The sequence below is a fragment of the Callospermophilus lateralis genome, chromosome 2, assembly GCF_048772815.1.
Source record: "Callospermophilus lateralis isolate mCalLat2 chromosome 2, mCalLat2.hap1, whole genome shotgun sequence".
Taxonomy (NCBI): domain Eukaryota; kingdom Metazoa; phylum Chordata; class Mammalia; order Rodentia; family Sciuridae; genus Callospermophilus; species Callospermophilus lateralis.
In genome coordinates this window covers 11,127,424-11,154,472 of record NC_135306.1, presented here as the reverse complement: position 1 = coordinate 11,154,472, position 27,049 = coordinate 11,127,424, and the positions used below count along the sequence as shown (strand labels likewise).

The 27,049-nt window shown below is 46.2% G+C and overlaps 1 protein-coding gene across 5 annotated transcripts in view; it reads right to left on the bottom strand.

The window, feature by feature from the left end:
- Dennd1a (DENN domain containing 1A) overlaps positions 1-27,049 on the bottom strand; it is a 530,651-nt gene that overhangs the window by 33,240 nt on the left and 470,362 nt on the right. For all 5 annotated transcript variants that reach the window (XM_076845503.2, XM_076845505.2, XM_076845504.2 and 2 more), the window contains exon 19: positions 22,776-22,907. In XM_076845503.2, the coding sequence (XP_076701618.2) occupies positions 22,776-22,907 (132 nt within the window). The remainder of the gene's footprint in view (positions 1-22,775; positions 22,908-27,049) is intronic.

Sequence of the window (27,049 nt, the reverse complement as noted above, 5' to 3'; positions counted from 1 at the left end):
AGAACTTTAATGCAGGAACAGGGCAGTAGAGGTCTGATGCCTTTGCCTAGAAATCATATCCAGTGCGATTCTCAACACCCTGGACGGATCAAGATATAGTGATGCTGACCACTGTTTCTTTTCTTTCATTCTTTTTGGTACTGGGGATTGAACCCAGAGGTGTTTTACCACTGAGCTGCATTCTTAGCCCTTTAAAAATTTTTTTTGTAGTTGCAGATGAACAGAATGCCTTTATTTATTTTTATGTGTGCTGAGGATCAAACCCAGTGCCTCACGCATACTGAGGCAAGCTCTCTGCCACTAAGCTACAGCCCCATCCCTCCTTAGCCCTTTTAATGTTTTATTTTGAGACAGGGTCTTGCTAAGTTGCTTAGGGCCTAAGTTGCTGAGGCTGGCCTTGAACTTGCAATATTCCTGCTTCTGCCTCCCGAGTACTGGGATTATAGGCATGCACACTGTACCTGGCTACTGACCACTGCTTCTTACATAAGATCAAAAAGACTTGGCCTTTGGCAATCTTTGGCTAAGAAGAGTTCAGTTAACTATTTATTTGGCACCTTCTGAGCTGGATGGTGAGGAGGGCTGGAGGGTTCGTTGGTCAATGAAGAGCACGCTCCCTGTCTCTGAAGGCCACATCTGGGGAAGCAGATTTGCTCTGGCAAGTGGAAGGAGGCCTCCCACGTATGCTGATGGAACAATAACTTAGGGGCCAAGGCCTGGGGATTCAGAGGAGAACAGGACATAGTCTCTTATCCTTAAAGAAGGTAAGAATGTACAGTCTAGTGGGATTTGACCCACGTTGTAGGTGAGAAGAGTATTTGTGGGTTAAAACCCTGAAAAATATATTTTGGGTTGGGTTGGAAAGATATGGATATATATATATATATATATATATATATATATATATATATATATATAGAGAGAGAGAGAGAGAGAGAGAGAGAGAGAGAGAGAGATATCTTTCTGGTTCTTCCTTTTCCAGCTGGGCTCAGTATTGGCTCTACCACTTGGGTGAGATGTTTAACCTCTCTCTGTCTCAGTTAACCCTCTTGGGGCAGGAAATGACCTCAAGTCACAAGCACTGCTGTGAGGATGCTCCCAGGCTACAAGCATGACTGCAGAGGATCCTGAGGATCCTGGGATCCTGAGGATGAATTGGAACCATCCAATCCTATATTCCCATTGGACTCACACTTTTCCCCAGAAAAATCCTATGGATGTGAGGTCCTTGGTTTTCCAAGGGTGTATGCTGTCAGTTAGGCTCTTTTGAAGGACACTGGATTTTAATCTCTTCTGTTTGTATGATGCGTTTTCCTTTCAAACCATTTCTGCTCCTTTTCTTTCTTTTGAGCCTCACATTCTCTGGTGAGGCAAGTTAGAGAAGAATTATTTCCATTATAGAGATAGGAAATAGGAGGCTCAGCAAAGTTATGGGACTAGTATGAGTCACACAGCTAGTAGCCAGAAAGGAAAAAAATAGGTACTATGAGTCTATTGTGTTATCCTTGTCAATTAAAATTCCCAAAGTTTTCTGGAATCCTTTACAGCATGGTTTTCTAATCCTTGTCCCTTCTGTTATTAGGGATCTGTGCCTTAGAGAAAAGACTATTAGAAGGGATCAATATCTTCCCTTTCTTTCCTCATTTGAGCATCTCTTTCTGGTATTTCCCAAAAGAGGCAAATGATTCATTTGTTTATTCAATACATAGTGGATTGTACTCTGTAGCAGGCACAGGGGCCCACAGGCGAACAAAACTTGGATGGAGAGGTCAAAATGCAAGAGGATACAGGGATGCCAAGGTCTGTGGAAACATAAAGAAAGGGTCCTTTTACTGGATGGGGTGGTGAGGAGCTCAGGTGCAGGGTACAGGGGGGCCACAGTATTCTAGCAAGAGTAGAATGAGATTGGCTATGAGGATGGGACAGGCCAGAACCTGGGAAGGGTTGATAGGTGCCAGATAAGAGGACCTTGACTGTCAGGCTAAGAAGTGTAAATTTCTTCTAGCTCTGTGGGAGAAACATAATCAGGGACACAATAAGAGGAAGCTTGGTGGATTATTAGATGGATGGGTGGATGGGTGGGCTGACAGACAATCCCCTCTAGTCACAGACTTGTCCAGGCCTCCATAATGCCAACTTTAAGCCCTGACCACATGACTGCAGGGAAACATGAATATGAGAAGGCAAGCCTGAAGGTGTAATTGACATGGAGGTCCCAGAGAAGAGAGGAACCCTTTGGCCTTTGCCAGTCTTGGCCTGGCCCTCTGCGTTTTTATCTGTCAGCCATGTGGGCCAGGTGAGTATGCTCATTGGATATGAAACCCACATTTATGAGGACAGCATCTGATTTGCAGTTAATTTGTTGATGCAGCAAAACACATTGTTTCCAAAAGGTCAGGAGGGGAAGTCATGTTGGAATATCAACTTAATTACCTGGGCGGCATGGATGAGCGGGCGCCCTACATGGGGCTGTGGGGTGGGAAATGCTCAACTGCCAGGCGCTGACTTGGGGGCAGAGAATGCAGCATGCATGGGAGTGGGGGGTTGTCCACAGCACCAGGAAGCCAGCCAGCCTGTATTGTGGGCACAGCCAAGGCACCTCCTACCTGCATGGCACATTCACTAGCTCAGGGAATTCTCTATAGGGAACGAGGGCTGCCACCCCATGTTATAGATGAGGAAAGGCAAGGCCTTGCCCAGGGTCACAAAGATGACAGGACTTTGGAGGATGGTCTATGAGCTCAGTTCAAATTAATGACAGCTGGGGCTGAGGTTGTGGCTCAGTGGTAGAGCACCTCACACCTAACATGTGTGAGGCCCTGGGTTCGATCTTCAGCACCACATAAAAATAAATAAATATTGTGTCCATCTAAAACTAAAAAAAAATTTTAAAAATTACAGCTGGGGCAAGGAGTCCAGGAGCAGTGCCTATTTAGGAATGGGTACATGGCTTCACTCCATTATCAATGGAGGACATCCCTGGAATTATCCTATCCCTTCAACATCTATACAAGGTCAGAATCAGAACCCCCATTTCACTGCCAGGAAAGTAAGGCCACATAGAAAGTGAAATGTCAGAGTTGGTGGGGACAGGTCAGATCCCACCAAGTAGAGACAGGGAGGTTGAAGAGGACAGATGCTGGAGGCCACCAGGCTCATGCAAGTTTGCTGAAGGCTGGGGCCTGTGCATGCCAAGCTGGGGTGGGCTGGAGAAGGGAGGCAACCTTCCCTGAGAGGTATGTTCCTTCCTGAGGGCCAAAGAAGTGGGATATGCCCAATGGGGCTGGTGTGCAAGACAGCTGGCTTCTAAGACTGGTCCCAAAGCACACCTTGATTTGTGTCTGAACTGCGATCTGAATTACTCCTTTCCCACCAGACCTCACCTGGCCCTAAAGAAGGAGGCCCTGGAGGGGAAACTGGATAGGAGTTGGAGTTTCTCTATTCGTTCTGGGGATGTGCATCAACCAGATAAGCTGCTGGGAATGGAGAGGGTGAAAGAAAATTCACAAATAAGCTCTGTTGCTGTTTAACGAGGGAAGAGTTCACCTGGTTAATTTTCCTGGCTAGTAGCCACATCAATGCTCTGACCTGTGTGTGAAAGGGACCCAGTTGGGAGGGGAAGATGATGCTTGCTGCAGCTTTACAAAGGGCCTGTGGGCTGGGAGCAAGGCTCCTCTACTCTTTGGGACTGGAAATCTGCTATTATGCAAGGTATGGAAATAAAAGAGAGCTTCTTTTGATATGCCTCTAAAAGAGAGTGCATTGAAGTGATATTTTTGTGGAGTGTTTCCTTTGAAATGCCCAACCGGCTCTCAGGCACGGCTCTGCCTGTCCCCCAACTCCTGTCATTATTTCCAGTCCTCCTCATCCAGCCTCAACTGAGGGGATCCTGCTTGTTGGGGAGGATCAAATGCTTGCCTCTGCTTCAGAGTTGCAGTGAAGATGGCGGGAGCAGACTGGGGCCTGGTGTTTATGGCATGTGTTCTGGGCCTGAGCTGCTCAACAGGACACCCAGAGGGAGCTGGGGACCCTTGGCCCCAGAGCATTTGCAGAGGTAATGAGCTATCATCCAGCTATCATGCATGGGAGAGACTTTGAGATCACGACTGAGGATGAAGTGTCCATCTAGTGAGCGTCCACTCACTTGGCAACATGAAAGGGCTTTATCATGGGAAAGGAAGGAGTCTGCATGCTGGAGCCTCCTTAATAGGCCAAGTGGTACTCAGAAGACTCTAGTCGCTCCTGACAACTTAGGGGCAGAGGCTCTGTTGTGATCCCATTCCACAGACGGGGAAATGGAAGCTTTTCGCCCATATTCATACCACGGTACCTATGCTAGAGGGGCTAGGGTGCAATCTCTAGTTGTCACAATTCCAATTAACTTTTCCATGTGCCTCACAACTTGCTGTCCTGAGGTGCCACCTGCAAGGGGGCTGAGAAGCATTCAGGATTGAAGGTGGCCCTGGGAGAATAGTGCAGCACCTGCCACCAGGGCCAGGCAAGTTGTTATCTCTGGAGAAGGCATGCCTGCCTCTCCCTCAATGAGGAGCCTTGCCAGGCCATTCACTCCACAGGGCCCAGCACCCTCTTTGCCATGCGTGAGTGCTGAGCTGAAAGCCGCCTCAGACTGGTCCTGAAGAGCAGCGCATTCTTCCCCATGTTGACAGGAGTAGTATTTTGTAGTGGTGCTGGTTAATTTGTAGTGGCATTTGTGGTTTGAAGCCTTGTCAAGATCCCTGATTACTTCCCGTGCAAGGAGCGCGGCTGACGGGGAAGTTCACATGCTGAACAAAAGCAGCCAGGCAGCTGGGAGGGAAGGCTGCACCACGCAGGGTGACCCTGGCCGCTTGGGGGACAGCGGTGGGGGAGGGAGGAGGGCTGGCACTGGGGGGGAGGGGAGGGGAGTCCTTTGTTTTTAGTTGGTGCAGGTGCATAGTCTGAATAGGTGGCATCCCAATGGTGGCCACAGGTCGGGTACCAGATGTGGCCGGTGGCTGGCCAGGGGCAGGGAACTTTGCTGACATGTGCCATTCTTTGCCCAGACAGAAGCAAGAAGCAGGCGCCTCACTGCTACCTATACTGGGATGGCCATCTGGAATGTCATCAAGGATGCCTGGGTGACATTCTCAGAAAGTGGGAACTCATGACTCAGGAGGCTAGAGGAGGGGCTTCCAGAGAGGATCCCTCTCTGATATCAACAGGAGCTACGGTTTCATAGAATTTGCTACAAACTACACTCTGTGCTAGGAGCTCTGCATGTAAGGTCTCTAATCTCAACAACCCCACAAAGAAGTAGAAATCTCCATTTGACAGATGAAGAAACTGGGCTGTATTGCAGTGGCTTGCCTAGGCTAGGCCTTATAGCTTACAAGTGGCAGAGCCACGATCTGACTCCAGGTCGTGGATTCATTTATCATGTATCCATGAGCCCTCCCTCCTTCCATGAGAAGCAGCACAAGCAGAAGGCAGATGTTGAAATGCATTCCTTTTAGCCCGAGGGCACCTCTCTGGCCCTGAGTAGGCTTCCCTGTGACATCCTTTGAGCTCTCTGTCCTGACCACAAAGGCAGTTGCATGCATCTCACCAAGCCTGGGTCCCGACTTGGCAAGGGTTTGCTCAGTACATTAAGGGCCAGGGCTAGCTCAGCAAAACCAAGACTCATTTATCATCTCTGGAATGATGTCCACCCAAAACAGTATGCTACTAGGAAATTAAAATAAAAACCTTCTCCTGATTTTACAGCGGTACAGATAGAATGCCTCATATCTCTGGAAAGAGAACCTGATGATTGCTCCCAGGTCAGGTGGTTCCTGTGGCCTCTACACTGCTCTTCCTGTTGCCAGCAGCCCAGGGGAACTAGTTGCATCCCTGTTCCCTCAGCAGACCGTTCAAAACCAGGCCATGTCTCAATGATCCCCGCATCCCTCCATAAACAGCCCCTTCTTTCCAGCCCTGCAAAGTGCCTGCCCTGCCCCTGTGTACCTCTGCCCTTCAACAAATGCATGCTGGTCCTGTAAGCCTGTCCCTGGCTTGCCCACCTGATGGAGTCCTGCTCGTCAAGCCTGCATTCCCTTTCCTGAGAAGTCTCCCCTCTCCTCCTGCTCCCATGAGTAGGGCATTGCTGCCCTTTCTCCCCTAAGGAGGCTCCTCAGGGGTTCATAAGGGGACCCTGGCCTCTGGCCCAAGGCCTGGCATGTAGTAAGTAAGTGCAAAGAAATACCTGCTCAAGAGCAGGAAGCCAGCATCAAATTCTTAGTCAGGTCATCACCAAGCATCTGAAAAATGCCAGGCAAACCAGCCACTGTCCCCATCACTCAGGTTATTTTGTCCACAGACTGGCAACATTTCTGGTTTCCTTCTGATCAGGAAAAACTCTCAACCTGGAGGTAACCTAGTCGTACAGGCTGAGCCCCAGGGCCATCCCTAAAAGCAAGAGACTTTTTGAGTGGAATGCAAATGTTGAAGTGATGGGAAGCTTAGATGTGAAATATCCCAAAATTTCCCCAGTGTGTCTGTTAAAGAAAGACAGTCAGGTTCACTAGACAGAGGGGTGGTTGTTTTTTCTTCCCTCAGAAAAAAATGGATGGAGAACCTGGTTTAAAATTCCTGGACCCTGGAATACATTTCTATCTGTGTCAAAGTCTACTATCCAGCGCCTCGGCAGAGTTTAAAATCCTAGCTAATAGGTTAACAACTGTTTTTCTTCAGCTTCAAATGAAGAATATCAGAAGGCTGGGGGAATATGCAGCTCTCCAATTTGTACGGACTGCACACAGCTCCCTGCAATGTGTGTTTGACAGGACTGACATTTTGTACCGCTGTGAGATGGGAAAACGTGTGACATTTTTATTCATGGTGGCGTACGCCCTTGTAATGATCAGCTCTGGTCGATGTGCTTACCGCAGCAGCCCCTGAGCCCTCAGAGAACAAACAGGAACCCAAGGTGCCAGCAGTTCGACTGCCTTATTAAACACCGCCAGGATCCTAACGAAGACCAACTGCTGGAAAATCTCACTGTCAAATCCTCAAGGACATTGTCAGCGCACAGCTAACTGCATATATTTTTCATTTAAAATACTGAAATCCAGCATTGTGCCATCACAACCAAGGGGAGGGGCGCCTCCTCCAGCGGCCATCCTGTCAGCTGCTTCTTCGGAGCTCCAGATGCTGGAGCCAGATGCCCAGTGGGGGTCAGAGCGCAAAGGGGGAAGCAGAGATGGGAAACTGCCTTTCCAAAAACCCAGCCCTACCTTCAGGGTGAACTGCAGAAAGTTATAGGGCTCTGGGAACAGTCACTCAGGAAGTGAACTCACTGGCTCCCCTTGCAAGCCAAAGCAAATCTGCATAATTAGAAAATCCGTCTTCCTCAGCCAGCCATCTTCCTGTAGGTGCAACCTACCACATCCTGCAACTCGGTGCTAATCAGCCTTCTGCTTCGCAGCAGACCTTAAGACATCTGCAGGAACACACGGCCGCGGTAGGTGTCACACATTGGCTGAAAAGCTGTGTGTCAGGGTGCCCACCTGCAATCTCACCACTTGTCTCAATTCAAAGGCCTCAAGGTCAGTGTACAGAAGGACCCCCTCCATTCAGCGGTCATTTCTAATGCTGATGCACACTGATGGATGGAAGCCAATCACTTGGCAGACCCTTGGAGCTTCCCATGATTGTTAAACTAGGTGATTTGGTTATGGCTGCACACTCTAATGTATTGATATATTTATTTTGTAAATATGTATTATTTATACAGCATTTCTATTTCCATACTCCAGCCCTGATGCACCAAGACACTCTCTGCTATTTATTTATGGGATCCTTGGCGTGAAAGGCCTAACAAGCTGCCTATGCTTGGTGTGTGTGGGTTTGCAACAAATCGTAAGTGACTAGCTCAACAACTGGATGGTCTCCACTACCATGGGCACAGGCTTGCATTTTAAGAGGCTGCCTGTAAAGTTGGTTTGGCTGTACATAATTTACTGCTGTACATAATTCTTGGACAAAATGACCCGGCATGGTGAAGAGCTGGCAATCTAGGGAGGAAGAGCTACAGTGGTCCATACTCTGGGATGGAGGGTGAAGCAAGTTATGGAGATCTTGGCGCTTATAGGACCCAGAGGATGTAAAAAGGTGAGTGGTCAGTAGGAACCCTGGGAAAAATGCAGGACAGAGAGCATGAAGGGAGCCACATTCTATTTCCTTGAAGTAGGCCATTGATTCACCCCCCTCAGCAGAACCTATCACCCTGGGCTACACAGGGAGGTGTTTACTGACTTTACACAGCCCTGAGGACCCTCCCTTCACCGTGGGCTATATCTCAAGCCTCAGCAGAGCATATTGGCTGGAGGAGGAGAAATATGGACAGTGTCTTATCTTGTGCCATTTTACGATGAACTTCAAGAGCTCCTATGGAGGGCGCCCAGCTGCCTCACTGTGTGGTCCTTTTGGTCTCCTAAACATCTTCCCCATCTTGCCCTCATTCCCACCCCTGTAAATAATGTCCTTGGTCAGACAAGCTTTTCCTGAAATATAATGGCATCACTAGAGACCTCTCTCAACTACTCCCATCTCTTCCCACAGTGTCCCAGAATAAATATCCCTGTTGCCATCCTCTTGAATATAACCCCACCCTGGCTTCTAGTCACCCACAGGGTAAGATTGAAGCTCCCTTAAGGCCTAGTCACTGCCTCCTCTATAGTGTTGTTCCTGGCCTGTATCTGCTGGCCGCAGTCTCTATGCTGGCCCCATTTCCCCTGAAAAGTCACTCCTCTCCTCTGCATATGACACTGTTTTCACCTGGAATGTCCAATGCCCTCTGGCTTCACTTGATACACAACCCATCTTTCAAGAGCCAACTAAAATGTTACCTGTTGAGGCCTCCTCAGCACCTACTCTGAACAGCACACTCATGTCCATTAGCATTTCTCTTTCCACATGTTTGTTAGCTGTCTCTCCCAGACAATGAGTGCCATGAAGGCAGGGACAGGTATCATTTCCCTGTGACCATGAGGCCTTGGCACCTGGCATGCCTTGTGTATTGAATGAAAGAAGGAAGGAATTCATGAGGCCACAAAAGACTAACTCAGGGTTGTGCCTGGCCAGGGAATCCAAGGCTTCAAGTTTCTAATCACAGATGGGAGGAATGCAAGGGAAGAAGAATTCTTGCTAGTTATCAAGGTCAGGACAATGAAGGTGTTTAGTAGACAGTTATGGGCAAGCAAACACTTCTGTCTCTCCCTCTCTGTCTCTGCAGAAAGAAAAATCCTCACATCTGCGAGGTCAGTCTCCAGCTTTCTACTGACTGCTTCATCCCACTGGCCTTTCATCTTGCCAAGGCTCAACCTGATGCTCATCTGGAAATATTCACAGTCAATGCCTCCAGATGTGAAAACAGGGATTCACCCAGAGGGGGTTCAGGACTGGGGCATCCCAAGGGGGGCCAAGATGAGTCCATAACTATGGAACCATGTGGCTGATGGCAACAACATCCCAGGAATCCAGTTTAAACAACTACTCCCATCTCTTCCCACAGTGTCCCAGAATGAATATCCCTGCTGCCATCCTCTTGAATAGAACCCCACCCTGGCTTCTAGTTACCAATGAAAGAGGGATACACTTGACATTCTTTGGGAAAAGTACCTTTTGTATATTCTCCACTCATTCTTTTATTATATTTGAAGTGTTTGGCAGTATACACAAAGTGTAATACAAAATTCCAGAAGACATGAAACTAAGCAGGGTGTCAACCAAACTAATCAGGCAAAAATGGTAGCCAGTTACAGACATGGTCAGCGTGACCTCACATAAACTGCTCAGGAGACTAGCATGCAGCCTTGGTTACCACGGAGCTATGGTCACCAGCCAGCTGTCCCAGGATCTGGCCAGCAGGACAGTGAGGTAGGTGAAGCAAGGGCTTTGAATCTGAATTCATTCCACCAGCCAGGGGATGAGGGTTGGGCCCTCACCCCTGCCAGGCACAAGGTAAGCTTTTAGAAGGGCAGCATCTGTTGTTCTCAGCCCTGTGCTAAGGCACCTGGGGTTGGGTTAGATTATTTCTGGGGATAAACATTTCTGTCATGTCCAGATAACATCTCTGTCTCAGACAGGAGTGAGAGAGAAGTGGGACAAAGTGACCTTGGCCTCCATAGCCATCCTAATTTACATTGCTGGATTTCAAAAGTGACCTAAACCACTGGTGGCCCAAACCACATGGCTCAGGAAGTAGGTGGAACTGATGAAAAGGATTTGATGAGAGGTTGGGGAGAGCCCCGGCTCCTGCTTTGGATAGGCCTGGTTTTGAATTCTTGCTTTGCGGCTTTATGACCTTGGGCAAGTTACCCAACATCTCTGAGCATCAGCTCTCTGGGGATACTGACTGCATTGAACTTACAGGGTTGTTGAGAAGAGTGAGATGATGCTTGGGAGGGGCCTGGCTTCATATCATAATGAATACTGCTTCCATCCAACTGACCCCTTCTTGCTTTCCATTCTCTTGATTGGTCCTGGTCATCCCTTTCCAAGGGTACAGCAGCAGTTGGTAATTTACCTAGACTGCAGGCAGTGCCTGGCTCCACCAGAGCTAGGTAGGGATTGATGAGGGATATAGGACAGGCAGCTCCTGTCACACACTCCTTTGGCCACGGAGCAGGGACTACCTGCACAGCCACAGACACTGAGCTGACTCTCTCAGAGGATCTTGCTTGTGGGATATAATATGTTTTCAATATTTTATGTTCTATTTCCCCTTCCCTACTGTGATAAACTCCCCACCTTTGGCACAGAAAATTCTAATCTGAGAAAATGCCTCCTCTGGTCTCGCTGAGTCAGATTTCCTGCTCTTGTCCTGCTGGGCTCAATATCTCCCTGGCAGGGAGCTGGATATGAGCGGCTCCAACGCAGACCTTTAAAGAAATGCTGTTTTTAGGCTCTGGCTGGTCCCCTGGCAAAGAGGCACTGCCGAACGTGGACAGACTCAGGGATTCAGGAGGCCTGTCACTCAACACGGCTGGGAATTCAGGGAATCTAAAGTGAACACAGTTACTGAGAAACAGCCGCCACCCTCATTTTTTGGATTCTTCCCTGCTGAGCTGACCAGGACTCCAGGACAGAAGGAGTAGTAACCCCGCCCTCATCTCGTCCTGGATCTGCTTTCTTTCATGCACATTCACTCGCCACTCTGTCACTCCCCAAACTCTCACTGGGCAGCTTGTCTGTGCCAGGATCTGTAAGGTGCCAAGGATACAGACATGAACCCAACACTGTCCCCAACTGGGAACTGAACGGAAGTGCACCACCTGAAAGTAGCCAGCAGGGACAGTTCTAGCCCAGAGTAGCAAGGAAGCACCAGACTTGGAAAAGGAAGGGAGGACTGGTGGGGCAGGGGTGGTGGGACAGGGTCTTGGAGGACTGGTGGAATTCTATCAGGTGGAACAGAAGAGGAAGGACACTCCTGGCAGTAGAGATGATAGGAGCTGATTCATCCTGGGGTCCTCCCTGTGCCCCATGTGGGGTCTGGCCTTGAGCAGATGTCCATAAAGAGCTGGTAAGTGAATGAATACAAGTGTCAGAGGCTAGAGGAAAGGAAGGGTGGGCACTTCACAGAGTATTGGAGGTGAGCAGGAACTGACCAGAAGTAGAGGATGACAAGGACCTCCAATCCAGAAGATCCAGCTATGGTCAGGGTGGGTTCTCAAGGCTGGTTATGTTCTAACGATACAGGCCAACTAGCAACTAGGAAGGGAATCCTGAAGGGGACCCACACTCTGAGAGCTGATGGACCTATCTCAATTCTTAATAGTCTTTTCTGACATGCTGGTGCCTCACAGAGCAGTGGAGGAGATACAAAATCTGAGGGATATAGGAGTGAAGGGGGCTGACTTCTTGGTTAAATGACAGAAGAATGCCTAGGAAGACCAAGGGCAGAATAAGTCATCAGTAGCTGAAGTTCATGAAGCATGAATGGGTAAGAAGTGGACACTGGAGATGCCAGAACAAAAATGGCACTAGAAACCACAGAGAGAGCACTACACTCCCCAGAGTGCAGAGTCAGAGGCAGGACAGAACATGGGAAGAGCACCATCCATGGGAAGGAAGGACAAAATGCAGCTCCTGGGTACAAAGCTCAGCTGGACTGGCCTTTGTACATCAGTCAGCCATGCCATGCTCCACCAACCCAATTTCCATTTCTCTTGTGTATTATTTTGGGTGGACCTTTTTGGAGACCACATCTTTGGCTTAAGGAACAGCTTTAAAAGTGAGAATTTCCCATTGTAAGCAATGGATAAAGCAAGTGAGGACTGCCTGAGCCAGGATAGGGAATCTGGGACTTAACAGGAAGTCAGTTGCCACCCCATCTGAGAGTGACCAGTCACTCAGGTTTGGAAACTTCCCCATGTATCTGAGACACAGCCTGAAGAAGTGGCTCCCACCCACCCTAGTAAAGTGAGCCCTCTGACTAAGAGTGTGATCAAACACTGCTACATCCAGTGCAGAGGTAATGGCATCTCCTGAGGACGCTGGCAGTCCCCACCCTAAAGAAAAAACTCGTTGGAGTTTAAAGCAAATAAAAAGGGCAAAAAGGAGACTTGGAGATGCCTCAGGGCCCCATCACACCAGCACAAATTAGGGCTTTTCAAAACTACCAGATGGATTAAGTTGAACAATGGCTGTGGCTCTGTGGTCTCCCTAGATTCAGGTAATCCTTATCCCTGTTTTCTTTTTTTTTTTTTTTTTTAATTAATTTTTATTGTAGGTTGTTCAAAACATTACATAGTTCTTGATATATCATATTTCACACTTTGATTCAAGTGGGATATGAGCTCCCATTTTTACACCATATACAGATTGCAGAATCACTTCAGTTGCACAACCATTGATTTACATATTGCCATTCTGGAGTCTGTTGTATTCTGTGCCTTTCCTATCCTCTACTATCCCCCCTCCCCCCTCCCCTCCCCTCTTCTCTCTCTACCCCCTCTACTGTAATTCATTTCTCCCCCTTATATTTTCCCTCCTTTCCCCTCACTTCCTCTTGTATGTAATTTTGTATACCCCTGAGGGTCTCCTTCCATTTACATGCAATTTCCCTTCTCTCTCCCTTTCCCTCCCACCCCTCATCCCTGTTTAATGTTAATCTTCTTCTCATGCTCTTAGTCCCTACTCTGTTCTTAGTTACTCTCCTTATATCAAAGAAGACATTTGGCATTTGTTTTTAAGGGATTGGCTAGCTTCACTTAGCATAATCTGCTCTAATGCCATCCATTTCCCTCCAAATTCTATGATTTTGTCATTTCTTAATGCAGAGTAATACTCCATTGTGTATAAATGCCACATTTTTTTTATCCATTCGTCTACTTATCCCTGTTTTCACACATGCAGCACGTAATAGCCATCAGTGATTGTTTGCTGAGCAATTAATTGACAAAAGTTCTTGGAGTTTCTCCTTCTCCACTCCTGGTCATACACGGTAGTTGACCTTGCTGCTCTCCATCCCTCAGAAACCAGAACAGGTAGCCATGAATGGCTGTGCTTGTCCCTTTAAGCTGGGTCACCTGCTCCTATATCTCTGGCCTATCATGCACTGACCTGCCATCTCTCTTCTGTTCCCTCTCTATGTGGTACGATGGTTGACATCTGAGCTTGACTCAGCCCTCCATGCTCTCTAGACTTCAGGATCTCCACAGCTCTGGGTCTGAACCTCTCTCTGTCATCAGACAATACCACAAGAGGCTGGGACAAATTTTCCAGTTTGGTCTCTGTGCATATTATTAGTTTGATCTGTTGTCCTTATCTGGATAGCAGCCATCTGATTTTCTTCCCAGGAACTACCTCTTCTTTGTCTCTTAGGCCTGTGCTTCAGGCGGGGTTTCACCCACAGCACACAAGAGTCCTTGGCCACAAACACTGTTAAGACAGGCACAGGAGCACAGCTGGATTAATAAGCAAAGACCATGTCTCCACTTATCAGCAGTGAGAAAGCTTCTAGGAAGTGACACTCACTTTCCTGTTGGTCTTGCCCTAGAAAGGTGTGGTCTGCAGCTATAGTACTTGCTCCACCACTAGGAGAAGGCCTGCAGAGTGGCCCTAGTAGAAGAGGCAAAGTCAAAAAATATGGCAAAAATACATGGGCCTGACATGAGTTGATACCTGGATCAAGCACCTGAAGCTAATATAAGCCAACAGTTTCTGTTTTGGGTTTTATGTCTCTTGCAACTCCAGGTACCCTAATTAGTATAGACTCCCAGCCAGGCCCTTGCCCCTGGCATCACAAATACAAACTTCTATACATGTTTGGTTTTTATCCTGTGTTCTATTCCCTCACGCATATCAGGAAAGCACCAGCATGCCTTTGGGACCAGCGGTTTGATATACAGGCAACACTTCTTCAAGTGCAGGACACCTGCTTACTTGTATTAGTGCTAAATGAGGTCAGAAGCATTAAGGAGGGCCTGAGAGTCTAAGGAAACCAGGGACAAAGCCATACTTATGCTCCAACATCCTGGGATCCTGGGCCACCTGCTCAGATCACTGCAGTGGCTCGGACATTACAAACCCAGAACTGTCACATTCTCAGCAGAGTTGGTAAAGAACCCAAGTATTAGAATCAACAATATGGCTTTCATTCCTGACAATGGCTTTTGAGCTGCAGACCCTTGGCTAAGTCCCCATCTTCTCTGGGCCTAACCTTTTCTCTGAGACCCCCCAAAGGGGAGCTGAGCAGATTACATGGGTCAACCTACTGGAATGGGCCACTGTTTCTCTAGGGCGTGTGCCTGGCCAAGGGTGAGTAACTTGGCCTCACATCCCTCCTACAGCTGTGTGGAGACATGCTCACACACAGGAGGTGCTCACACAGACTCACATGTGCTCAGGTCCCAGGTGGGGTGGTCTGGGAGGGAGACTGACCTTGGCCCCAGTCCTTCTGTAGCTATCCTTCATTTGTGCTGAAATGAAGGTGATATGGCTTAGAAAGAAAACTGTTATTTTTAAGCTGGCTCTTCACTGGCTGCAGACATTTCTCAGTTCTTCCAGGGCATACTAGGAGCTCTACCCACACTGCTGGGTGGCCTGGCCTCTCTGGTTCCCTGCAATGAGGGGAATGCAACCTGGGAAGGCAATACTGAATGCTCATTCAGAAATCTCCTCAATTTTCAACTCAGCCTTACAGATTTTCAGAATCTTGATTTCTCTGTTTATTGGCAAGTTTTCCCTCCTGAAATGAAATGTGTCTTTCCAGAGGAGCAAACTGCAGCCTTGCTAAGCCTTTTAGAAGTCTGTCTCTGGGTTAGCCTGGGCTATAAAAGGTTGAGTGCATGTGCAAAGACAGGTCTAGCCTATTACCCTAAAAAGAGACCTGCTGCCATCTAGGGGCAATGCTGCTTTTGTTAATGGCAATGAGTGAGTTGAAACAACTGTGGACAGCAACCCTACCAGAACAGAAGGCAGGGCCCTGTTACAGTCACCCTACAGCTGGCACAAAGGCTGGACTGGAGCCAGAGGAACTGGAGAGAATGTGGTGGGGAGACCAACACAGTGCTCTGCTTTCTTGCACAAAGATTGGTTGAAAAGAGCAGAAAAAAGGGCAATGGAGAGGGGAAACACACTTTGGAAGTGACAGGGTTGGAAAGAATGGTGTATAGGGAGCTTTGCATCCAGGATCTAAGAATGTGGCTGGTGAGTCCCAATGAGAAAAATGACTTTGATGCTTGCCAGCCTGCTCCCAGCTGGATTTACTGGCCCGCCCCCTGCTCCTCTGCTCTCAAGTCCAAGCCAGAGTCGGGCAGCATCATCTGCTCTCTCCAGTGCCAGCTCCCAGAGAAGCCACCAGGACCTTTCCCTCTGCTCAGTGACAGCTTCCTCTGGGCTTAAGCTTTGTTTTCCTACTGAGAGCGAAATGGACACAGGTCAGTTATAAGTGCATGGGCAGGAGGGCATGTTTCAAGACCTGAGAAGAAGACAAAGCCCTAAGAAGACAGGGCTGGCTGGAAGGTAACCAACTCTGCTCCTGCCCACTGGGCCTAGGTGCCAGCACTGAGGGAGATACTTATAAGCCAAATTTCATTTAATCATGGTAACAACCTATGACTCAGACATTATCGCCCCCAGTCTAAAGATGAGGAAACTGAGTTTCACTGAGGTTAAGTGACCTACTAAAGGTCACCAGCTAGTCAGAGACAGAGCTGTAATTTAAGCCCAGAGGTGCCAGCTTCCAAAATCTGTGCTTCATGCACTCTACCTTTACCAACCGATGGGTATTCACCTTTTAGCAGTTAAGTTTGGGGGCGGGGGTGAGAGGCTGTTTTTGGTTTTTTTCTCCTTCTGTCTCTGAATGGATACTCTGTGTGTGTGTGTGCATGCATGTGTGTAACTTCTTAGCCATACCATTTGAAAGTAAGTTTCTGGCATCATGCCATCTCACCCCTATATACTTCAGCATGTATCTCCTAGGGACAACGATAAGGAATACATAAAAAACCATGCTACTAACATCATCTAGTATCCCAGTTTATCTTTAAATTTCCCACCTTTCCCAAGAATGTCTTTAAAGTAAAAATAAAATATATCCTTCCAGGTCCAGGGCTGGGGTTGTGGCTCAGTGGCAAAGTGTTTGCCTAGCATGTAAGGCACTGGGTCATCAGCACCACATAAAAATAAATAAATAAAATAAATGTCTACAAACAACTAAAAAAAAAAAAAAAAGTAAAAAGAAAATATACTCTTCCATCTGAGTTAGGTCCAAGCATTGCATTTGGTTATGTATCTATCTTAGTCTCTTTTATGGATAAAATCTTTATGTCTGACTTATGCAGTTGCTTTATTCTATGTAATTGAAGGGCTAAAGAGCCTCTCCCTTCTCTCCCCTCCCTATCTCCTGCACAGCGACTACTTGTGCAGGGCACAAGGTGGTCCTCTACCTTGTTCCTCCCCACTTCCTTTCTCGGGGCATCTAGACCGACCTTAGAACCTCAAAAAAATACACAAAATAAAATGAGACAGGATCTAAGTTGCTACAATACAAAGCTGTTCCTACTTAGAAACTAATCCTTATTTATGGAAAGTGAATTTGGAATTAGTTTTTGACCACTAATGGAATATTCATTTTTCTTTCTCAAATGAACAGATAATTATAAGCATAGCAACTGAAATGAAATCAAATAACTTACTGGACACAGCAATACTTAAACAATAATCAATCAATTATGACCTAATTTAAGCATCTGTAGCAATAACAAACCCCAGGATATTAACTGGTTGCCAGTTCCATGTCAGGCCCTGCAGAAGGCGCTGGACCTCTGAGAGACTCACCTTTTCAGGGAGGAGATGAACATTCAAGAAATGGACTGGATGGGTTTACAAAAGGGATCTGCTCTGGGTTTGAACAGACAGATGGTGAAGGGCCTCATGGGCCATGCCAAGGGGAGTCTTTAGGGGAGGCTAGGAGCAAGGGCTGACATGGGCCCCTGTGCACGCTTTATTTAGGTAGCCTTCTGTAAGGCTATGTGATGACTGCAGTGGAGATGCCAGTGCGATTGAAGCAAATGATTATACTACCTGCACCAAGACTGTGGCAGAATTGATGGAGAGGAGGGGACAGGGAAGTGTCAGGAGGTAGAGGGGAGGCTATGGCAGTAGTGTGTGGTACTGAGATCTGGATGGACAGCAGCGTAACTCACTAAGGGAGAGATGGAGGAGATGGAGCTCACAGCACACGGGCGGCTGACACTGGAGTCTTCTGGAGAACAGGGGCGACCTCCTGGAGATGTCTGGGATCAATAGTTGAATTGTAGGGAATTGTGTGTGACTTCCAATCTCAGTGGGGCAGAAGGAGTTTCTCAGTCAAGGGTGCTGAGAAGGCATTTCCTGGCTGGGCAGTGTCTCCAGCCAAGCAGGAGACTGGAACTGAAGGACTGGCTCACCACTCACTGCAAAGCCCAAATGCTCCAAACACAGATAGGCAGACAATTATATTCTAAGAGCCGGGCCTAGGGTGGTGTCCCAACTTCTCTGTCACAGCTTTCCAGAAGCCACAGTGGTGCCTGATGGGGACTCTGGTTTAATCATATTTTTAAGCTTTACATAAGAAAAGTTCCTAAATCTCTGCTCAGATGGGAGAACAACAGATGCATCTTTCAACACACAAATCTGACGGCCTAGGAAGCAGGTAAGTAGTCTACAGATCAGTCAGCTGGGGAAACATTAGGAAGGGGGCCCTGAGAGTAGTTTGCATTAAGTTCTCAGGTGAGCCTCATTCTCCCACCTGCCTAGCCTTAGAAGGCCCCCGAGAAGGCCGGCCTGGTCCTGGCCCACAGCCTTGGCAGCACCATTAGGGCCAGAATCCAGCATCACTGGACTGCAGTGTTAGTCCAGTGCCATATCCAGGAGGGAGGGCTGCATGTGGCAGAAGTAGGGGTGCTGCTGGCCCAGGAGTGAGCTACTGTTTCTGGCAAACACTGTTCGAGCTGAACTGGTTTCCTCATTTGTACAAGGCTTTCTTTTCTTACTTAAGGCATAATTCAACGAGCACAGATGTAAAAGCACCTAGTGGCCTGGCCATCTGATTAAATGGAGGTACACAGCAGTTTCCATGGGGTGCTGCCTCCATTGACTCCTCTCAAGAAAAGGGGGTCAGGGCAAGATGTTCTAGCTATGGGGTACTCAGCCCTTGTATAGGACACTGCTTCCTCACCCCTTCTATGGTCACAGAAAGGAGGGAATTTCCATTCCCCATCCCAGGAGACAAAAGCAGAGGGCACCCTTAGCCTGTCTCTGCCCTGTATTCCCACCCCTGCCTGGGAGAAGACCCCCTCCTGGGGTCTGGGAAGGAACTAAGCATGCTCTGTCATTTCTTCCAGCTCCCCCTGCACCTGTAGCTCCTCCCTTTGAAGAGCCATTGTCTACTTACCTTGTGTGGCATAAGAGTCTTTTAAATTCTGAGGCAACATTTTAGTAATCGTTTGGCCTCAGGTCTAATGCAATATTCCTTTAGTCTTAATTTAAAAAGCTGATGATTTGTAAGGCTGAGACAGGAGGATCAGAAATTTGAGGCAAGCCTCAGAAATTTAGCAAGAACCAGTTTTAAAAAAATAAAAAGGGCTGTGAGTGTGCTTAGAGCACTGTTGGGTCCAATTCCTAGTACGAGGGTGGTGGTGGTAGGGGGAAGCTGTCATTTTAATCTCATTTGACTGTCTCCTGTCTGCTGGATCTTATTTCTTAACTGATTCTAAACTTGAGAAAGGGGAAAAATAGTTCCTTTAAGCCTCTCTAAACTAAGCATTTTCCAAGGTTGGAACAGGCATTCTGGAGCCACTTTTGAACCTTTGAAGAAACCATACATGATCAAGATGAAGAGGCAAATAAAAACGCATCCATTTTGCTCATCACAAGCTCCGAGTGGATAACACGTGTCTGCTTTAGCAAACAAATGAATTGCTACTGAGTTTGGTATGTTGACAAAATATCCTTTAACATAGGATCCAATGAGGGAGTATATAGAGTAGTTCTGGGGGATAAGAGGTTTTGTCTGAGAGGCCCTGACAGCATTCTGGACTCACCTCTCATCTGAGCACTGAGGTTGGGACTGTCCATCTGCTGGTCTGTCACCATCCTTATGACCTACAAGGGTGGAGACTGAAGACCTATTTGTCTTATATACAGCATATGGATGAATGGATGCATAAAAAGAGGGAAGGTCTCAGCCTTGAAGGAAAAACTGAGGTAGAAAGCAAGAGAGCACCTTCCCTCTCTGGCAGTGGCCAGTCTTGCCCTACTGCTAAATTCCTCTCTCACCAGCCCCCTGCTGCAAAGCCCTCTGCAAACAGCCTCTGTTGGACCCCCTGTCACCCTGTGGGATGTTTCCATGGAGCTCCCTTGGCAGGCTGTGCAGGCACCAGTTTTGCAAGGTAGAGATTAATGCAACCATCAACAGTCTGCCAGCTGAGTGTTCTTAAAGAATGAAATCCACAAAAATGAAAACCTAGGGAAGAACTTTTCTCGGGTTAGTGAGCATGACCTGGCCAGATGAGTTATCTTGCTGGGACATATCAGCTTTAAGAGACATATTGACCAGATGACGTCCTTGCTGGGTGAGGGAGCTGGCATGAGCTAGACTCTCCTGGGTTTCCATGCTGGTGTTGTGGGCCTGGGCAGATCCACTAATGTCTCTGAGTTCCAGTTCTGGGTCCATAAAATGGGGTTAAAAATTCCTTCAAAGGGCTGTGGTGGAAGTGACAGAAAATATGGTGGGGAGCAGGTCTGTTGTTTTTCCAAAAGGACAATCTATAGCACTGGGCCTATATGACTGGCTTCGGTGATCCCTGATGAACACTTAAATTTTTTTTTTATATGCCCAGAAAAAAATTAGGCCAGTATATTAAACCTATGATTTAACCAACTGCTCAAGACATGGTGAAAGTTGGTATGGATATCTGGTTTGAGCCTATTTAAAGAAAACCATCAAGTCACAAAAAAATAGTACAGATGGGAGGAGAGTGTGGCAAAAAATTTTGAACTGGAATTCAAAGGCCTGTTCTTTTGGAAAATCTGAAGTCCACAAAACTCATGTCTGCCAGTAGTAGGGGCTCTACCTGCTGTGGCCAATGGCCCATCAAACCAGGCAGTTGGGGAAGGACTCAAGGACAACCTATTGTGGGACAAAGCAGGAAAGAGTTAAAAGAAAGGGGTCTGCAGTTTCGCTGGCCCATCCCCCCACAGCTAATCTGTCACCTAATGAAGAAGGGGCCGGCACAAGTGAGCTAGCTGGCAGTTCACTTACAGCGGACTGATTAAGAATGTTCAACCAACAGCAGACTGTAGACCTTTCCAGAGAAAATAAATAGAGTGTAGACTGTATGCAAATGTGTTTGTCACTTTGACAGCACGTCTCAATTAAGGCATCTCGCGGCTGTGGGTAGGCGCTGCTGCTGCAGCTGGAAGGAAGAGCCGGCTGCATGGCTGATCCTAGGGGCTTGACCCTAATCCACATGCATGCATTAAAAAAAATCCTGCCTTCCTGTACACTTGCATAATGCTGGCAGCCACGTGAGGGAAGTGACAAACGGGGAAAAAAAGCTACTTTCATCCTCTCCAGTTTGCAGACCTGTGAAGGCACAGACAGCTCTTATTTCAACAGAGTTTGGGGTGGCTTTTTTAATTGTTTATCCCCCACCCGTGTGCACGCACACACTCTCTTATTCTGCATTTAGCTGGGAATGACATTAAAGCATCTCTACTTCTTGCTGAAATGGAAAGAAGGTCTTTCTCCATTTCAAATAGGGCCTCCTTTTTTTTTGTGTTTCGAAAATGGAATGTTTAACACCATGAAATCCCTCTCCCCCGCCCCCTCTTTCTCTGTAATGGGCTCCAAACTCCAGCAAGGGCTCCTTTCATGGGCAGGTTAGTGTGTGCAGGAATGAGGACAAAGGAAAGCAGGAAGCTGACTATGGAATGCCATGCTGGCGACAACCAGGGGCTGTGCTTTCAGCAAGCGCAGCAGCCGGGGAACTGGGGTGTGGATCTTTCCAACAGGGTCTGACCCTGGGGAGGAGGCAGCTCTTTGGGGTGCAGACTCCAGTGCAATTTGAAGATAATCATTAACCATACAGCGCCTCCCATTCATGCTTCTTTCATGCACTACATTTCAATTCTCAGGATATCCCTTTTAAGTGTAAAATCAGAAAAGAGGGTGAATCTCCCCAAGTTAAAGATGTATGAATGTATTATCTGAACAGATTGATTAGAGAAGAATGATTCTTATGTTTCAACCAATTCCAATTCACACCTTACAATAATAGCTACAGCTATGATTTCATCAGTTCCCTTCATTTCTTAAATAGCTCTATGCTGGGTATATAGTAGGCCCTTGATAAACGTCTTTCAAAACCAAAAATATTTTAAAGGTAGGATTCTAGTTCCTTCATATGGTGAAACTGCAATCACATTTAAAGTAAAATTCATAAAGACTAGTTTAATCATGTCTCATCTAATAAGTGGCTAAAAAAGTCAGGTGATTTAAGAATAAATTATCTTGCAAATTCTTATTATAACCATATCTTGCTAACAGAGCCAATTCTCATAAACCACAAACAAAAAGACTTATGCTAACCAGAGTCAAGAGAAGTAGGGAAGGGCACACGATTTTTTTCAACCAAAAAGATGACCATGGATAGGAATGGAAAAAACAATTTTAGTTTCTATACAGAGTACAATGTGTTACTTAAGAGGGAAAAAAAAATGAGTAGACAATTTTTCAAATGCTCAAGTCGTTGAAAATAGTTGGGTAAAGAATTGGATCTCTAGAACTCTAGCGAGGGTGTTTACTCTGAGAAGCAAGACTCCTGATATTGATTTTCAGGAAGTACATTAATAAAGAACTCCTAATTGATTTTTTTTTAAGACTTCGCTTGTTGCCTTTTATTTGAAGGTGCAAAGAAGGGCCTGGGATGCTAAAGTGTTCTAATGAGATGCTTAGCTAACAGGGATCTTAAAGGCAATGCCTGGGAGTGGGGGAGGCAGCAGCCGCATTTAATGACTTCATTCAGCAGTGGAGCTAGTTGATGACCAGAGCCAGACTGTCTCCCCGAAATTTTTGAAAATTCACCTTCAAAACATGTTTGCACCAAATAAACATTTGACGACGTGAAAAACTCCATGGAGTTGCTCTGCCAAGGAGAGTTGGAATGAGGAACCGTCTGCCGCATGTGCTACAGCTTCTGCTGCGAGCAAAACAACAAACCCCCAAACTGGAAAATCAAACAGACCCTGAAAAAGGACCCGGTACCTACCTGCCCAAAGTGGACCGTGATCGGCCTCCGGTCTTCTCGGAGCTTGGGGTCCTTGGCCTCCACCAGCGGGGATGGCATAGTCTTAGCCAGCTGCTCTTCTGTGGTGGGGGCACAGCCGTTCTCCGCGATGTCCTGCGGGGAGGAGTATGGTCCGGGGTTGGTGTCGGGGGGCTCCCTCATACCCCACAGCTAAGTGGCCTGCCATGGAACTCCCTCCGGGACATTCCAAGCCTATCCTCCTGGGAGAGATGGAGGAAATGGAAGGCTAACTTGGCCCTTTGACTTTTAAGGACTAGAGAAACTAAAATCATTTGCATTAAATTATAAAGATAACTAATTCTTAATAGTGAAAAAAATCATCTTTCATACTATCTTACACAGCTATTTTCATTTTTACATATTCACGGTATCTACACACATTTAAAAATTACTTGCAATCACAGCTCATGCTTAATTTTATATCCTGTTTTGTCTCAATATATTACAAGCATCACCATGGGTGCTACATAACAATTATAATAATAATTTTAATGGATGCATAATATTTCATTGAGCAGATATGCAACAACTTAATAAACCATTTTCCACTGCTATTGGACATTTGTTTCTAATTTTTTTTAACTTTCTAAATACCCATGATAAATATTGTAGTTTTTCTTTCTTTTGTATTATTTCTTCCATGGAAATACTTAGGAATAAAATTACTAGGTGAAAAGACATAAACATTTTTCAGGGTTTTTATTCATTCTACCAAATTTCCAATTTACACCAACTACCAGCAATGGATGCATTATCGGTTTCACAGTCCTTGTTAGCCTTATCATTTAAAAAATGTATCGCTAATTTAATAGGTGAAAAATTAGACCTCATTGTTGTTTTAATTTGCATTACTTTGATTATTTGTGAGTGTGGACATTTTCTCCGTGTTCTTTGCTGATGATGTTACTGTGTGTGAATATGATGTGCTTGTGTCCCTCTTTCTACCCCCACCCAGTCTTTCTAAAAGAAAATAAAGAGTGTGAATTCTGATTTAGGGCTCTGACTGGGGAACATTTAAGGAAACAAAGAAATATTTTTCAATCCAGAAATTTACATTTAATTTGTGCTTCTGATGAATGAAGTCACATTAGAAGGAAAAGAAGAACCCAATGTGCAAAAGGCAGGCAATGGCTGCTTTGGCTAGCGCTAGAGATGACGGCACACGTGGGCTATTTGGAGCATGGATATGGTCCACAAGTGCAATGCAATAAGCATCACATATTGTATTCGGGTCAAGAAAGTTGCTTTGATCTTGACTGGAATGGGATAGAGAATAAATGTACAAATTACATGTAAACAATCATTTTTTTTAACCAAGTACAAACAACTCATAGCCTGAATTAAATATAACTGCCAATTCTTTTCTTTGTAAAAACACACATTTTAATCAACAGACCACACCCCCTTAAAATTCATTAAATTCTGCACATGAGAGATAACAAATCACTCTTAACTTCTCAGCTAAGTAGAGAGAAAGTGGGACACGGGGGAAAGTGGTTGCTTATTGAATAATCCTGTATTAAGGAGGAAACATAACCTCTCTGAGCCTCAGTTTTTTCATCTGTAAAATGAGGCTATCGTAGCTATGAGAATTAAAGAAGACAGGTGAGACCAGATAAGTGCCTTGACCATTATTAGCTACTCAATGAACCGTAGGAATTGCACAGATGCCCCTCCCATACTATATTAATTTGCTCTTTAGGTGCCTATCCGATGGCCTTCTTTCCCAAGGAATTGGCGGCCTGTAGAGGCCAGTCTGAGGAGTCTACTTCTTGGTAAACAACATAGGGAGGTAGTGACCTCTTGACTTTACAGAGAGGCCTTGGATCAGTTGGCCCATGTCAGATCAGTCAGTTTCAGCCAGGCTAAGGCTCAATGATGAAAGGACCTGCTGACTGCCTTGTTTGGAAAGGGGCTGCTCCAAGGCACTTAGGTCAAGTGGAACAAAAAAGGGGAGGGGCTCCTCCTGTGCCAGAAAGCAACAGAGGGCCAAAGGGGCATTTTGGATCCAGGTGGGGATACCCAGAAAATAAACACGAGAGGTTGAACAAGCCAAACAGTAACCATTTCATGTGTGAGCCTGAAAAAAATGGAGCTGCAAGGTAGCATGGTAAGAAAATAATTAAGAAACTACAAGATAATAGGTGTTTTTAAAAAGAAAATGAATGGGGTTGTTTTTGGAAAAGTGTCTCCTAGCTTTGTTTTTACCATCAATCATCTAATCAACCTCTCCACAACTATTTCTTCGTTTTTACAATGAGGAGACTATAACCTGTTTGGCAAATTTCCAAGCTACTGGGTGATGGGTTAAATTAGATATGAGGAGGATTTGAAAAATGTCTAAGCATTATGAAAATTGAACATTAGACACTTCCTCCTACAAAGGACAGAAAGCTTCCCTGGAGAACACCTGCCCTGGTGGGCACTTTTCTGGACCCTTGACCTTTGTTCTCACATAGTCCCTATAATAATCACAAGGTAACCAGGAGTATACTTTTTTCATAGGTAAGGAAGTAGGGCTCAGAGAGAGTAACTTATCCAAGGCCACACTGCTAGGAAGCAGAGGAACCTAGAACTATCAATCCTGGCAATTATACCACATTGACCCATGAAAATAGCATACATGATAATGACTCTTGAACTGATGGAGGACTTACCACCTCATCAGGAGTGACCTCTCTCTCCTTGGCAACCCTTCTTGTTAGATTATTATTATTTTTTCTGTCAGTGCCAGGGATCAAAACCTTTCCTCTCACATGCTAGGTAAGTACTCAATGACCAAGCTACACCCCAGCTCTAGAGTGATCATAATCCACCACACCCTATGCTACCTGTGATTCCCCACAGATGGTGAGTTCTTAGGGTTTGGGTTCTCTATCCTGGATTCTCTTAAATCTAGCATTCACTCTGTAGTAAATCTTTACAAAGTTTAGCTGAACATTTGGAAGGCAAATGTGTGCAATATACAAATGTGCCTGGGTATTAAAAAGCAGTGCTGTACATTCATTTTACTTGGAAGATTTAGAGTCATAAAATTTCTTGTGAATTTCATTTCTTATGAAGGTTGTGGCTCACTGATTTTTTTCACTTTGTCACTGTTTCTTCCACCTAAGGACAACTGCTTCATCCACCTAAGGACAACTGCTTCCTCCTACGATGCCACAGGGAGCAGAGCAGGAGGAGCCATGTCAAAAAACAAAACAAACAAACAAAAAAAAACAGAAACAGTGTGCAGCCTCTGCTGCACCTACCAGCAGAAGATCTGCACGGAGTGGAGGCCCGGGCAGCAGCAGCGTCCACCCACAACGGAGGAAGCTGCAGTCTAAGAACTCACTGGCTGCTGCAGAGGACCCGGGCAGTAGGTTCTCATCCCCTTCTGGTGGGAATGCAAACTGGCAATTTATACAAAAGACCTAAAAGATGCACATGTCCTTTGGCCCACCAATTTCATTTGTAGACACTTATCCTAATTAAAGAATAAAAATTGCTGCACAGTCTTATGAGAATATTTGATAAAAAATTGGAACTTAGGTGCCCATCAGATAAAATTTTTGGAGCCCTTTAAAACAATGACAAATGGAAGAAATATATAGTGGCCTGGGATATGCTCAGGATATACTAAGTGAAAATGTAGGCTATGAAATGAAATCATTTTTTTTTTTTTTTGCTTCTCTGATTTGTTGAATTTTCTTCAATAAACATGTATTTTGTTTGCAAACAGGGAAAAACTGACCTTCTAAATGTCATTTTTAAAAAGCAAAAGCAAGAGGCTGATGGGAAGGGTAAGCCTATTCCTTCCTGAAGGGTCACACAGAAGGAAGACACTAGACAGAACTGCAGATCAGAGGCCACTGCAGGGTGGCAAATCTCTCTCAGGAGCCCTGAGGCTCTGAGCACGGGGGCTCTACCACACCTCATCCCTCAGTAGCGATGAAAGAGGCGGAATATAATTCTATTCCTATTATCTTCCCTAAGCGTTTTGTGCAATAAACAATCGGTCAGAGCTAACCTCCACCTTTTCAGAGAAAATAGGCAAGAAGAGGTCTGAGATGTCCTGGGACCTCCATGAGCAGTCAGGGAGGCAGCAACTCAGACTCTCAGGATCTACAAGGACAGCAGGGGTCTGTGTGGCCTTGGAGGAGCTGAGGTGGACAGGAGGGATAGAAGGTGGAGAGCAGAGCCTTCATACGGAATGGCTGATGCGTCCTTCTCCCTGTTGGGCAATGAGGTGGGAG